The sequence below is a fragment of the Rhinopithecus roxellana genome, chromosome 11 (genome assembly GCF_007565055.1).
Source record: "Rhinopithecus roxellana isolate Shanxi Qingling chromosome 11, ASM756505v1, whole genome shotgun sequence".
NCBI classification, from domain to species: domain Eukaryota; kingdom Metazoa; phylum Chordata; class Mammalia; order Primates; family Cercopithecidae; genus Rhinopithecus; species Rhinopithecus roxellana.
Genome location: NC_044559.1, coordinates 116,879,405 through 116,895,710, shown reverse-complemented (window position 1 = coordinate 116,895,710; position 16,306 = coordinate 116,879,405). Strand labels below are relative to the sequence as shown.

Genomic DNA, 16,306 nt, shown 5'->3' with positions numbered 1-16,306 from the left:
TAGCCATTGATATTGATGTAATGCTTACTTGAACGAGTTTTCTGAGTCCACACTTTATCTGTTTTATATACAGTATACAAATCATTCAGTTTTTTGGCCAATGGTAAATTCAGCTTTATGTTATCAAAACTGCTACTTTGATTATTATTCTTGGGATTACTATAATTTTTTTTTTTTTAATTTGGCAGATATGGGAACTTAAAGGAAAAAAAAGCCCTATTTCTGGAGGACATTGCAACCTATGGAGATGCATTTTTTCTTCTGCCAGCATTTTCCTTCAGGGCCAACACGGGTACCTCTTTTAAAGTGTACTACACGCTCGAAGAGTCTAAAGCAAGACAAAAGGTTCTATTTTTCCATCCCAAGTACCTGAAACATCTGGCCCTTTTCTGGAGAACTAAAGGTGTGACTGCGTACCGCTTGTCCACTGGCTTGATGATCACAAGCGTTGCAGTGGAACTGTGTGAAAACGTGAAGCTGTATGGATTCTGGCCCTTCTCTAAAACTGTAGAAGACACACCTGTCAGCCATCACTATTATGACAACAAGCTACCTAAACGTGGCTTCCATCAGATGCCCAAAGAATACAGCCAGATCCTCCAACTTCACATGAAAGGAATCCTCAAACTGCAATTTAGCAAATGTGAAGTCGCCTAAACAAAGTATCTTAAAATGGGAATAATTTTAACATAATGCAGTAGGTGATTAACAGTGTCTCCAAACACCAAAGGAGGTGGCTACAGAGTATTCTAAGACGAGCACCCAAATTTGGTTTGACCAAAGCTTCCCCACTCATTTTGCAATGATGGCAAGTAATTCAATCCTTCTAATCTTCATTTTTTCTCCTTGTAACGTGGACACCATGATATCTGACTCATACACATTTTTATAATTTATGAAAATTATTGACATGGCCTTTGGTGTGAGGTAGGGACTCAAAGAATATTTCTTTGTTACTATTTATACCAGCCATCTCTTCACCAGACCGATAATAAAAGCATGCTGTCTTGGACATCTCCTCTAAAGAGAATAGCTGCCTTACCAGTATCCATTGGATTTCTTTCTGTGGCAGGTCTCTATCAATAATATCCTTCCCATTTTTCTGCCTCAGTGACTGCATACAAGAAAATTATATACTTAAACAAGAAATTATTGATCATTCAGGAATGGAATTCTTCTCTGAGTATGGCAGTATGCCCACTTCTGATTAAATTCACTTTTAATAGTAGCTGTGATGATATGTTGGTTGGATTTAAGCCATTTATTTTCCTCTTCTGTCTACATTTCTCATCACTTCATAATTTTATTTTAACTTCCTGCCTCATTCTTACACCTTTTTCTATCTCACTTATACGTTGTACTTCAAGGACATGAATGGTTACAATACCCAGTCTTTGTTACCTGTTGTCTTGTCTGTGGGGTCACTCATTCAATTTTGTTTTAAAATTATTCAATAACTACTTATGCCAGGCCCTGCACCAGGCTTTGTGAGAGGGCGAGAAGGATTATTGCCCCTCATAGGAGAAAACAGATGTGCATATCATTAATTATGATAGGGTATGATGAGAATTATAATGACAAAAACTATGAATAAAGTGCTACAAGGAACAGAAGCAGAGATAATTAAATCCATTTCAGTGGAATCTATTTCAATGTATAATAGTCTCCCCTAATCTGCAGATATGGGAAGACCCCCTGTGGATGCCTGAAACCATTGATGATATTAGAAATATATAATTGATTAGTAAAGGTAACACAATATACTGAAATAATTAAATATACAATGTGGGGACTTTATATGCTATTTTAATAAAAATTACATATAGTTAGGACATTTAGAGCTTACTTAAGTTTTTTTCCCATATAATATTCTATCCTGACTTAAATATTTTTCTGTAGAACATCAAAATAGAATCTCTAGTGTCACTGATATGAATTTCAGAAATATTTCAAATGGCTTGAGATCAAAGAGCATAATGATACCCATGTTCCAGTAAAAGCTCAGGCTAAAAAAAATGTTTGCGGGTTTTCTTTTGTAGAGAAAATTGTAGACATTTCCACATTAGCACATCTGAAGTTTCTGGTTCGACATCTGTGTTGCCATCCTAAAAGCATGTTTGAAATTTTAAAACAATTCTACCTAGATTCACATTAGCCAAAAATCTTTGGGTAAACAGATACCCAGAGATTTCATAAAGTGTGTTATAGCCTGAATTCATGGTAATTAATCTACAAATCTGCAAAATAGTGTTCATAGCTTTTCTTTTTATTTTGATCTTGGTGAAAAACTTGCAGTAACTCACTATTACAGAGTGACAAGAACTGTGACTCATGTTTTATTATTTACATAGCTGATGTGGTGTATTGTCGATATCCATATTCTGTCATATTTAGACACATTCATTGTGACACATATAACGTGCATTCTTTTTATCTTTTTCTCCAGTGGATCTGTAGCTGTGATTTCACAACAGATTGGGGTTGTTGGGCATTACTTAGAACTTTCTAAAATGCGATAGAACATGAATGTTGACAATATCACACATCAGCTATGTAAACTGTAAAACATAACTCACAGGTCTTTTTGTTCTGTAATAGTGAATTATTGCAAATTTTTCAAGAGCAAAACAAAAAGAAAAACTATAAACTGCGTCTTGTAGATTTGTAGATTCACCACAACCAAGTCTGACTGTGACACTGTGTGTGTAATCAGCATAGCTTAAATGTTTTTAGATCTAATGTGATCTTCTGCTCTTACAGCTCAGGTACAACCAAGGGCAATGAGAATGGAAAGTCTGAGTTCTGGTACTAGACAAGAGTTGCACTTTAGGCCAGGCACAATGGCTCACACCTATAATCCCAGCACTTTGGGAGGTCAAGGTGGGTGGGTCGCTTGAGGCCAGCAGTTCGAGACTAGCCTGTGATAGTGATAACCCCTCTCTACAAAAAACAAAAAAATTAGCTCAGCATAGTGGTGTGCACTTGTGGACCCAGCTACTTGGAAGCTAAGGAGGGAGGATCACTGGAGCCCAGGTGGCAGAGGCTGCAGTGAGCTGGGACTGTACCACTGCATTCCAGCCTGTGTGACAGGGTGAGATCCTGTCTCAAAAAAAAAAAAAAGTAGTCCTTTAGTTAGGATTCTAGCTCATAATGCTACATACTATCAGTTTCTAAGAGAAATACTAGCTTGCTTGATTCTATTTTCCACTTGTTGTTCAGCCTCATTGGGTAATGAAACAGAATAACAAGATTCCAATATAATTTTCAGCCAAATCCAAAGGCAAGGCAGAAATGTTCATTTAAGTATATAGTCCATAGTACTCTGTGGTCCCCGCAAAGGGCTCCATGATCAATCACATAATGTTAATTTTTGCACAGTATAATAATCCTCTAACATCCTTGAAGTCTCTGGTGCTTTTCCCTTTGAACAAAAGGCAATGACAAACAGATCATGACTTTCGCTAAAGGAGATTTCCCTCTTCATGTGAGTCCTAACCCAGTAACTGTGTGGGCTCTCAGCCAGGTAATCAGTCAAGAACTCTTTCTTTGAGGACTCTCTGCAGAATACAGAATTAAGCAGTAAATCAGACCTGTTTTTGCCTAAATTTTTCCTTGCTTACAAAAAATTTACCAGTTAAGTATTATGTGATGTCAAGTACCCTAAATCAATCCATGAATTAGGAAGCTTTGGGAAAATTGGAAAATTTTGTGGAAAACAGGTCCACTAACATCCTAAACAGCTACCGCAGAAGTATAGTTATGATGTGATATAGAGTATATTGTGACCTTCAAAACATTTTATTTATCTAACATGACATGGAAACACATTATTATGCCATTAAAAATTGGAGGCATTGTAGGAATTCATCTGATATATCTGATGCACTTAATCTAATAAGATTATTTCTTTCTTTATACTAATAAAAAAATTCCACTTGAGGCTGCTAGGAGTGTTTAAGATGTCCTATTTACATGTGGCTTCAGAAGGCTGATCCCATAGTGAGGAACAGCGTCACCAGTACCCTCCCAAGAGTGGAAAGGCAAGAATATTTCTCACGCTCTTTCTTATTTGGGGTCATCACTCTTCCAGAAGCATTCTTTTTTTCAATTAAAAAATGTGGGAGATATATGATAAAGATGCACCACTTATGTAATGGAGACAGGGCAAACTCTTTAGCAGATAGTATTGAAACATTGGCTCACTGCATGGAGAAAAATGCCTACATTGCACCATATAAAAAGTTGGACTCCAGAGGAATGAAAACGATGGATTAAAAAGAAAATTTTAAAGCTCATAGAAGAAAATGTAGAAGAATTATGTTTGAGATATGGGTGAGGAACTGTACTTCTTCGACATGACCCAAAAATATTTTTTTAAAGAGTTGGGCTAAGAAAGGATAGCTATGACTATATTAAAATGAAGGACTTCTAGTCAGTGAATGACACCTTAAAGTTAATAGGCTGGGGACAGACTGAAATAGCTTTTAGTAATGCATAAAATTAATGACATTAATAGACATTCCAAGGAATTATAAATCAACAAGTAAAAGACAGGAAACTCAGTATAAAAATGAACAAAAGATAAGAATGTAATTTACAAAGGGGAAAACTGAGTAGCTAATAAGAATAGGAAGTGATGCTCAAATTTACCAGAAACCTGAGAAATACAAATGAAAGTGAGATACTATATCCGTTGCATTGGTAAAAATTAGTAAGGTCATGGTGGAAGTATAAGCTGATTGAATCATTTTGGAAAGTAACCTAGGAGTACTGAGTTAATAAAATTCATCACATGCCTGTCCCGTAGTCCAGTAATTGCTCTTTTGGATATACAGCCTAGAGAATTTGTTCTGATCTGCACAAAAAAACAAGTACTAAGATATTTATTCCATTATTGTTTGCAGTAGTAGACAATTGGACACACAGATGTCTGTTTCTTAGGAAGTCAGTGAACTAACTTGGCTGGATCCATGGTGTGGAATACAATACGGCAGTTAGAAGCAACTTAGTGGACATATATAGAGAAATAAGGGCATATCTAAGGGTATATCCTTAAAATTTAGCATAAAGGGAAAACAAGAGCTTTAGCACAATGCCATTTAATTACATTAAAGCATATGCATGCATACATACAAACATATTCACGGCTACGTGTCAAATACAAGAAGGGTACCCATTAAGAAGAGAGTAATCGGAGTGGGTTTAGGGATAAAGAAGAAAAATATACATGTTCTTATATTTAATACAGCAAGCCTTTGACATATATATTCTTAAACTCACATATGATATTCTTATTACTACATAAATAAATATAGAAGCTGACTCAAAATGGTGAGTAGCTTACATAAGTTTGCATTATATATAAGAGCAGAGCTAGTATTCAACTCATATGTCTGACTCTAAAGCCAATATTATTGCCATTATGTAATTACAAAATGAAAAGAAAAATCAGTATTATCCCATGTCATTGACATGTAATAAACGGCACATATTTACATACATGCAGATACCCATGAAATCGTCTCTCCAATTAAGACAATGTGTATATTCATTTCCCCAAAATGTTTTATTGTGCTATTTTGTAATCCCTCCCTCTTCCTCCTCCCTGTCCATCCCACTCTGGTCCCCAGAAAATTCCTAATCTGTTTTTCTATAGACTAATTTACATTTTTACACTATAGACTGTTTACATTTTTTAGAATTTTATATAAATGGAATCTTACCATCTGTATTCATTTCTTGTCTTGCACTTTTGCTTGACATAATAATATTAAAATTAATTCATGTTGATTGTGTATCAGTAGTTTATGCCTTTATTTACTGAGTAGAATTATGTTATATGGATGTACCACAGTTGGCTTATCTGCTCACTTATTGATGAACATTTTAGTATCTCCTGATTTTGGCTATTACAAATAAAGGTATCATGAACATTTATGTGCAAGTCTTCTTGTGAACATATATTTTTATTTCCTTGGGGCAAATATCTAGGATTGGAATGACTAGGTCACATGGTCCATGTATGCCTAACACTTTTAGAAAACTACCATGCTGTTTTACAAAGGGGTTGTAACATTTCACGTTCCTATCAGTAGCCTATGCCAGTTGCTCTTGCCTAACATATTTGACAAAATTTGGTTTGAGTAGTATTTAATTTTAGATGGTCTATTGGGTACACAGTTGTATCTCTGTATCTCATTGTGATTTTGATTTTGATTTCCCTTATGATTTTTTCATGTGTTTTGTTTATTTGACTTCCATATATCTTCTTTGATGAAGTGTCTGCTGAAACATTTTGGCAATTTTTAATTGGGTTGCCTTCTTATAAGTGACTTATAAAGGATATTTATATATTCTAGATACAAGTCTCTTATTAGAAAGTATTTTGCAACTACTTTCTCTGCCTTTTCATTTCGCTAACTGTTTTTCAATAGTAGAAGTTTTTAATTTTACTAAAGTCTAGTTTATTAATTTTTAAAATTTTATGGTTTGTGTTTTTGGTTTCAAATTTAAGAAATCTTCGCCAAACCCAAGGTAACAGACTTTCTCCTATGTTTTCTTTTAGAAGATTTATAGTTTGTTATATTTAAGCCCATGAGCCATTTTGAGTTAATTATTTTTCATATGTGTTCATGGTGTAAGGTAAGAATGAAATCATATTTTTGCATATATCTGATCAGTTTTTCCAGTAGAATTTGTGAAGAGATTTTTCCTTTGTTGTACTGCTTGGCACCTATGTAGAAAAACAATTGATTTATATTTGTGTTTATTATTTGTAGACTCTATTCTGTTTCATTGATTTGTCTGTTGTTATGCCAACATCATAACATTTTTATTACTGTAGCTTTATAGGTCTTGAGATAAAACTCCAATCTTAATTCTTTTTCAAAGCCGATATTGGTTTTCTTTGTGTTTGTATTTTGCTTTTTACTATTCTGGAAGAATTTGCATAAGTTCAGCATTTTCTTCTTTACATTTGGTAAAATTCACCAGAGAAACCATCTGACCTATAATTTTCCTTGAGGGAAGATTTTTAATGTTGAACAATTTCTTTAATAGATGCAGGGCCATTCAGACAGTCTATTTCTTCTTGAGTGAGATTTGGTAGTTTGTGTGCTTCAGGAAATTTATCTTCTTCATCAGAGTTGTAGAATTTATCTTAATAAAGTTGTTCATAATATTCCCTTATTTGTTAATATTGTAGAGTCTGCAATGATTCCCCTATCTGATTTCTCACATTGGTCATTTGCATCTTCCCTCTTTTGCCCCTGGTCTGTCTAGCTTGAGGTTTATCAGTTTTATTGACCATCTTGAGAACCTGTTGTCTGGTCTCTGATTTCTTCTCTGGTCCTTATTATTTCTTTTCTTTAGTTGTATTTGCTTTTCCTTTTATAGTTTCCTAATGTCATTGATTTGAGATACCTTTTTTTAAACATGAGGATTTAGTGCTATATTTTCCTCTAAGAACTGTTAGCTGTTTCCCACAAATTTGTATATGTCATGTTTTCATTTTCATTCCTTTCTAAATACTTTCTAACTGCCTTTTGAAATCTTCTTTGGACCAAGGGTTATTTGGAAGTATATTATTTAGTTGCCAAACATTTCTGCTTTTTTTCATATGTGTTACTGTAGATCATTTTAAATTAATTTCACTGCAGTCAGTGAATATGCTTAGTATGATTTAAATCCATTTAAATTTATAGAGACTTTGTTACAGACTAGAATATAACCTTTCTTGATAAATAGCTTGTGTGCATTTCAAAAGAATGTGTACTCAGTTGTAGTTAGGTGGAGTGTTCTACTAATGTCAATTAGATGAGATTGATTGATGCTGTTGGTCAAGTCTTATCTTTCCTAATTTTTTTGTATACTTCTATCAATTATAGAGAGAAGAGTGCTACATCTTTGACAATAATTGTGGCTCTATTTCTTCTTGCAGTTCTAGCAATTTTTGCTTCATGTATCTTGAAATTCTGTTTAATATATGCATGGACGTTTAGGATTTTTATGTTTTCTTGGTCAATGACCCATTATTATAAAATGATCCTCTTTATCCCTACTGATATTTTTTCTCTAAAATCTAATTTGTCTGATATTATTATAGCCACTCCAGCTTTTTATGTTAGTGTTAACATATCTTTTTTCATTGTCTTTTAAGTTGATTTTTTATATTAAAAGTTTTAAAAATTAACTGAATATAGTTGAGTTTTGCTTTTCTATACAATCTGGGAATCTGCCTTTTATTTGGTATTTTGTAATTAGTGCCACACATTATTCTTATACATATATTGTAAACCCCCAAGACATTATTATTTTTCTGCTTTAAACTATCAGTTACCTTTCAAAAATATTTTTTTAAGGCTGGACATGATGGCTCACGCCTATAGTACCAGCACTTTGGGAGGCCAAAAAGGGTGGATCGCTTGAGCCCAGGAGTTCATGACCAGCCTGGGAAATATAGTGAGACCTTGTCTGTACAAAAATTACAAAAAAAAAAAAAAAAACAAAAACCAAAAAACAAACAAACAAACAAATAAAACGACAACCATTGTGGCACACACCTGTAGTCCAGCAATTTGAGAGGCTGAGGTGGGAGGATCACTTGAGCCCAGGAGGCGAGGCTGCAGTGAGCTATGATCATGCTACTACACTCCAGTCTGGGTGACAGAGTAAGGCTGTGTCTCAAAAATATATTTTTCTTTTTAAAGAAAATATTTTTTTCTCTTTAAAGAAAATATTTTTTTCTCTTTTTTAAAAATTCATTAATTTATTTATTATTTTACTTTAAGTTCCAGGATACATGGGCAGAACGTTCAGGTTTGTTACGTAGGCATACATGTGCTGTGGTGGTTTGCTGCACCTATTAACCTGTCATCTAGGTTCCCTCCCTTCGGCCCCGAACCCCCTAACAAGCCCCGGTGTGTGTTGTTCCCCTACCTGTGTCCATGTGTTCTCATTGTTCAACTCACACTTATAAATGAGAACATGTGGTGTTTGGTTTTCTGTTCCTGCGTTAGTTTGCTGAGGGCAATGACTTCCAGCTTCATCCATGTCGCTGCAAAGGACATGATCTCATTTCTTTTTATGGCTGCATAGGATTCCATGGTCTATGTGTACCGTATTTTCTTTATCCAGTCTATCATTGATGGACATTTGGGTTGGTTCCAAGTCTTTGCTATTGTAAATAGTGCTGCCATAAACATTTGTGTAAATGTGTCTTTATAGTAGAATGATTTATATTCCTTTGTATATATACTCAGTAATGGAATTTCTGGGTCGAATGGTATTTCTGGTTCCAGATCCTTGAGGAATCGCCACACTGTCTTCCACAATGGTTGAACTAATTTACATTCCCACCAACAGGGTAAAAGCATTCCTGTTTCACCACAGGCTCTCCAGCATCTATTGCTTCTTGACTTTTTAATAATTGCCATTCTGACTGGTGTGAGATAGTATCTCACTGTGGTTTTGATTTGCATTTCTCTAGTGATCAGTGATGTTGAGGTTTTTTTCGTATGTTTGTTGGCTGCATAAATGTCCTGTCTTGAGAAGTATCTGCTCATAGCCTTTGCCTACTTTTTGATGAGGTTGTTTCTTTTTTTCTTGTACATTTGTTTAAGTTCCTTGTAGATTCTGGATATTAGACTTTTGTCAGATGAGTAGACTGCAAAAATTTTCTCCCATTCTGTAGGTTGCCTGTTGATGATAGTTTCTTTTGCTGTGCAGGAGCTCTTTAGTTTAATTAGATATCATGTGTCAATTTTGGCTTTTGTTGCAATTGCTTTTGGAGTTTTCTTCTTGACATGTTTGCCCATGCCTATGTCCTGAATGGTATTGCCTAGGTTTTCTTCCAGGGTTTTATGATTCTGGGTTTTACATTTAAGTATTTAATCCATCTTGAGTTAACTTTTGGGTAAGGTGTAAGAAAGGGATCCAGTTTTGGTTTTCCACATATGACTAGCTACTTAAGAAAAGAACTTATATTTACTCATATTTACCATTCCAGTGTTCTTCATATTGTGTGTAGATTTAGACTTTTAATGATTATCATTTCTCCGAGGGATTTTCTTTAACATTCCTTATAGTGCCAGACTGCTGCTAATAAATTTTTTCAGTTTTTGTATGTTTGAAAAGTGTTTATTTCTTCATTTTCAAGTGATAGTTTTGCCGGCTATGAATTCTAGATTGATGGCATCTTTCACTACTTTAAAGGTGTGCTACTCTTCCGACTTGCATCATTTTCAGCGCCAAGTCTGTTGTCATCCTTATTTTTGTTCCCAGATACATCATGTATCTTTTTGTTGTTGTTCCTTTTAAGATATTGCTTTCTACCACTGGTTCTAAGCACTTTTATTTTTATATGTAGTGGTGTCATTTTCTTTATGTGTTTTGTACTTGGAATTCTTTGAGCTTCTCATTAATAGATCTGTGGGTTTATAGCTTTCATTAAATTTGGAAAGTTTTTTGCCATTATTTTCAAATATTTTCTGTGTCCCTCCCTTCCACTTTTCAGGGACTTCAATTACTCATACGTATGAAGCCACTTTAATTTGCTCTGTAATTTACTGATTCTCTGTTCATTTTTTCTGTTTTTTTCTTTGGAAAAGAACTTTGCAAAGAAAATTCTTTAGATGATTTCACTGACTCTCTGTTCATTTTATTTCTGCTTTTTTTTTTCCTTTAGAAAAAGAACTTTCCAAAGAAAATTCTTTAGATAATTTCTATTATCTTTGTATACTACATAATTTCTATTTGGATAATTTCTGTTCCTATTTCTTCAACCTAACTAGTATTTTCTTTTGCAATGTCTAATTTTCCATTAATTCCAATCTAGTGTGTTTTTAATCTAAAACATTGTAGAAGTTTGATTTGTGCCTTTTTCTATCTTCTTGTCTATTGTCTTAGTCCATTTGCACTGCTGTAACAAAATATCATAGACTGACTGGCTTACAAATAACAGAAATCTATTCTTTCTCACAGTTCTGGAGTCAGGGAAGTATAAGATGCAGGCACCAGCCTTGGTCTAATGAAGGCCTACTTCCTGGTTCATAAATAACCTTCTTCTTACTGTGTCCTCACATGGCAAAAGGGCGGATGGAATTTTCTGGAGTCTTTTCAATAAGGGCACTAATCTCATTCATTAGATCTTTGGCTTCATAAGCTAATAATCTCCCAAAAGCCCTACCTTCAAATATCATCATATTGGTGATTACATTTCAACATATGAATTTAGGGAAGACATAAACATTTAGTCTATAGCATCTCCATTTGACATGTGCTATCATTCTTCTATCCTCTTCAACACATAAAATATAGTTTTAACTTTTCTAATGTCCTTTTCTACTAATTTCATCATCTGTGTAATTCCTGGATCTGTCTCTACTAATTAATTTTCTTCTTATTATGGGTTATGTTTTCCTGCTTCGTTGAATGTCTGGTAATTTTTTTATTGAGTGCCAGACGTGAATTTTACTTTGTTAGATGCTAGATATTTTGACATTCTGATAAATACCTTAAAATTCATTCCCAAAGCATTTGAGTTACTTGTAAACTTAGAAACAATTTGTTTCTTTCAGAGGCTTACTTTTAGTCTTTGTTGAAATGAGAGCAGTGGTTATTCTAGTTTTTAGGGTTTATTTTAGTTTTTTCTAGTGTCTAGCCTAATTTTTTCCAGTCTCAGACAATACCCTTGTGAGTACACTACTCCAGTTCAGGGTCACAGGTGGCCAGAGCCTGTTCAAGCAACTTCATGGCAAGGAGGGAACCAGCCCTGGCAGGATGCCCCTGCATCACAGGACATATTCACACCCACACTCCACACCCAGTGTTCTTATTCGACTGCAACCATGTTGACATACCAATTCACCTAATGTGCACATCCCTGGTATATAGTGAGAAATTAGGAGTACCCAGAGAAAACCCAGGCATGTGTGGAGAGAACATGCAAGCTCTACACAGACAGTGGCCCCAGCCAGGAATTAAGGTTTTGTTTTTTTTTTTTCTCATCAACAATATTACAAAACAATGTTGAATGAACCCATGTTATTCAACGACCTGTTGGGCAAGGTTGTCCTTTCTGTTGGGTAGGAGCATGAATTATTGCTGGTCTTCTAAGTTTCAGAAGATGTTCCCTTTGTTCCTTGGGGTCACTTTTCCCAGACTCAAGTAGTGACATGGTTTGGCTGTGTTCCCACCCAAATCTCATCTTGAATTGTAGCTCCCATAATTCCCCTGTGTGGTGGGAGGGACCCAGTGGGAGATAATTGAATCATGGAGGCGATTTCGCCCATACTATTCTCATGGTAGTGAGGAAGTCTCACGAGAGCTGATGGTTTTATAGGGGAAACCCCTTTTGCTTGGCTCTCATTCTCTTCTTTTTTCTGCCGCCATGTGAGATGTGCCTTTCACCTTCCACCATGATTTTGAGGCCTCCCCAACCACGTGGAACTGTGAGTCCATTAAACTCTTTCTTTTGTAAATTGCCTAGTCTTGGGTATGTCTTTATGAGCAGCATGAAAGCAAACTAATACAGGTAGTTTCCTCCCACACATGCACTGGTCAGGACTCAGTTGAAGACTAGAGGGAACCCTCTGCTGAGATCCGTGAAGCTGCCTTCACTCTGCAGCTCCCTTGGAGTTCCAGGCTTCTAGATCCGTAACCTCTCTACTCCCAGAGACCTCTGGACCCTGCCTAGTTCCTCCTGCCTGTGCTGTAGCCTGGGAACCCTCCAGGCAGTGGACTGAGCATCAGTAGGCTCACCTCATTTCTTTTCTCTTTCTTGGGGCTCACAGTCCTGAGTTGCCTGATGTCCAATGTCTGAAAACAATTGTTTCGTATAGCTCTTCTGGTTTTCCTTTTTACGTTTGTTTAGATGGGGACTAAATCCAGTCCCTGGTACTCTATCTTTTTTCAGAAGGAGAAATTACCTCTGATTTTATTTTTATAGTGTTTGTCTCTTGTCTTTATTGGGGTTGCTACAAATATCTTCTAGCAGTTCCCTTTGCCCCTCTGAAATTTGAGCCTGTCTTCCTAGTCCCAGGATTTTACGTTCACTTTCAACTTAGACCACCAGAAGTCAGTGGGATCCCATGGCACTAACTCTATTAGAAGAAAGTTTTGTTTTAATAAAAACATTTTATTGGCTGGGTGCAGTGGCTCCTGCATAATCCCAGCACTTTGGGAGGCAGAGGTGGGCAGATCACTTGAGGTCAGGAGTTCAAGACCAGCCTGGGCAACACGGCAAAACCCCATCTCTACTAAAAATACAAAACTTATCTCGGCATGGTGGTGCATGTCTGTGGTCCCAGATACTTGGGAGCCTGAGGCACGAGGATCGAATCACTTGAACCCAGGAGGCAGAGGCTGCAGTGAGCAGAGATCACACCACTTGCTGTTGGTGGTATAGTGGTTAGCAATAGCTGCCTTCCACACCACTGCATTCCAGCCTGGTCAACAGAGTGAGACTCTGTCTCAAAAAAATTTTTTTTAATAAAGTGCTTACTATATATTTGGCACCTGTATAAGCACTTGGCCTAGATTATCTTATCATATTTAAACTTAAGTCAGAGTAGAGTTTTTTTTGTTTTCGGAGACGGAGTCTCGCTCTGTCGCCCAGGCTGGAGTGCAGTGGCGCGATCTCGGCTCACTGCAAGCTCCGCCTCCCGGGTTTACGCCATTCTCCTGCCTCAGCCTCCTGAGTAGCTGGGACTACAGGCGCCCGCCATCTCGCCCGGCTAGTTTTTTGTATTTTTTAGTAGAGACGGGGTTTCACTGTGTAGACCAGGATGGTCTCGATCTCCTGACCTCGTGATCCACCCGTCTCGGCCTCCCGAAGTGCTGGGATTACAGGCTTGAGCCACCGCGCCCGGCCAGAGTAGAGTCTTACTATCTACATTTTATAAATCTGAAAACTGAGGTTAAGAAAGGCTAAGAAACTTGCCCTAGGTTATACAGTTACAAACGTTAGGGGCAACTTTCAAATTCTGATTGTATGCCCAAAGCCCATGTGCCTAATCAATATCTTGTACTTTCACTGTTGTTGATGGTTGAAAAAAATAACGTGTAAAATTTAAAAGTTCTGGAATTTTACCCATCATTATATTGGGTTTTTGCTTTTTTTTAATTGCCTCATTCTTTGTGATTGGTTCCAAATTGGTCAGGCTGGTCTCATACTCCTCCACTTGCCTCAGCCTGCCAACGTGCTGGGATTACAGGCCTGAACTACTGTGCCCGGCCCACATGCCTATTCTTAACTTTTATTTTAACTTTTCTCAATTAAGGAATTATCACTCAAGCTTTTACTATAAATTTTGTTTATTCTGCTGAGTTTATTTTAAAGTTTAATTAATTTTGGAATTATCCAATATGTTGTACTCTGATAAATGAGTTTATTTTCTGAGCCTTTAAGAGTGTGTGTGTGCGTGTGTGTGCATGTGTGTGTGTGTGTCACATCCAATAAAATACCACTGCATTATTATTCTATTCTTTGTCTTTTGAGGATCTCAAAGAGATTGAAAATCCTTACCTCAGCGTTTACAGTGTTTTCCCTGGATGCGAATATCACCAACCCATCTGATGTGAAAATGCAAGCAATCAAAAATCCAGGCTGTTAAACATTTGCTTAATTGTTCCCTAAGTTAGTAGCAGATATTCAGTGTGTAGACAACCAACACCTCACGTCTGCTGTCCTTTATTAAAAGCTTGCTCTGTGTCGAGCGCTGTGCCTAATACTTTACATGTATGGTCATGAATTATTGGAAGAATGCAATATAGCTATCCAGCTGATTTTCACAGATAAAAACCTGGCTCAGAATGATTGGAGTGTTCTCAGCCACAAATATCAAAAAGCCCCATCAAATTCTTTACACTGTTTGGAATTCTTGGCTCACAGATCTGGGAGTCCAGAGACGGGGAAGCTTAACAGTTGCCTTCACCCTTTGGTTCTGGCTTCATTTCCTTTCGGTGTCTTAGCCCAGTTTACCTCTGTGTGACGACTTCATGCTGAGACCAGCTGTTGAACAAGTGTCATACATGCAGGTTTCATAGCTGTCCATCTGTAGATCTGCAGTGGAGAGAAGAAGGTTACTTCTGGACTATCCCAGAAGAAAGAACTTTCCTTAGAGCCCCTGCAAACCTTTGCTTGTTTCTCATTGGTTCAAATTGTCCACATGCCTATTTTATTTATTTATTTATTTATTCATTGTTTTTATTTTTGAGACAGAGTCTCGCTCTGTCACCCAGGCCAGAATGCAGTGGTGTCATCTTGGCTCACTGCAACCTCCACCGCCCAGGTTCAAGCCATTCTCCTGCCTCAGCCTCCTCAGTAGCTGGGACTACAGGCATGAGCCACCATGCCTGGCTAATTTTTGTGTTTTTAGTAGAGATGGGTTTCACCATGTTGGTCAGGCTGGGCTCATACTCCTGACCACGTGATCCGCCCACCTCAGCTTCCCAATGTGCTGGGATTACAGGCCTGAGCTACTGTGCCCAGCCCACACGCCTATTCTTAAACTCGCCATTGGCAAAGGGATTTGGGGTGTAATCTTCACCTTCAGTATCATCCCTAGGGGTTCTAAGGGGGGACACATGTGTACCTGAGCAAACTGAGGGTTCTGTTGGGAAGGAGGAAGGGAGGAATAAATGATGTTGGATGGGCAACTAACCATAGTTAGTATAAGTAGCTTCCCCTGTCTCCTAAGTGACTGAACTAGAGTTTGAGCTCAACTATTTCAGACTCCACATTTCATGATCTTCTCTCAAGTCCTGAAGCTTCTTTTTTTTTTTTTTGAGACGGAGTCTCGCTCTGTCACCCAGGCTGGAGTGCAGTGGCCGGATCTCAGCTCACTGCAAGCTCTGCCTCCCAGGTTCAAGCCATTCTCCTGCCTCAGCCTCCCGAGTAGCTGGGACTACAGGAGCCCGCTACCACGCCCGGCTAATTTTGTTTTTGTATTTTTTAGTAGAGACGGGGTTTCACCATGTTAGCCAGGATGGTCTCGATCTCCTGACCTCGTGATCCACCCGTCTCGGCCTCCCAAAGTGCTAGGATTACAGGCTTGAGCCACCGCGCCTGACCAAGTCCTGAAGCTTCTTAGAAAGCCATCCTGCTGATCACTGAGAAAATATGCTGTAGGTGACATTAAATTTTCCCCCATAAAATTAGTTACTAGACATGCCATGCATTCACTCTAGGAACAATGCTTATATCGATAGCTTTTAAAAATTCCTTTTATGCACTGAATAAATAAAATCATCAATATTTTATTAGTGCCACAGTGTGTAAACACTAGATGATATTATATAAATATCA

General features: G+C 37.2%; 1 protein-coding gene across 4 annotated transcripts in view; it reads left to right on the top strand.

Annotated features, from left to right (window-relative positions):
* ST8SIA6 (ST8 alpha-N-acetyl-neuraminide alpha-2,8-sialyltransferase 6) overlaps window positions 1-5,944 on the top strand; it is a 152,005-nt gene extending 146,061 nt beyond the window's left edge. For all 4 annotated transcript variants that reach the window (XM_030941369.1, XM_010354753.2, XM_030941367.1 and 1 more), the window contains one exon: window positions 189-5,944. In XM_030941369.1, the coding sequence (XP_030797229.1) occupies window positions 189-657 (469 nt within the window). In that variant the 3' untranslated portion in view covers window positions 658-5,944. The remainder of the gene's footprint in view (window positions 1-188) is intronic.
* The last annotated feature ends 10,362 nt before the right edge of the window (window positions 5,945-16,306 follow it).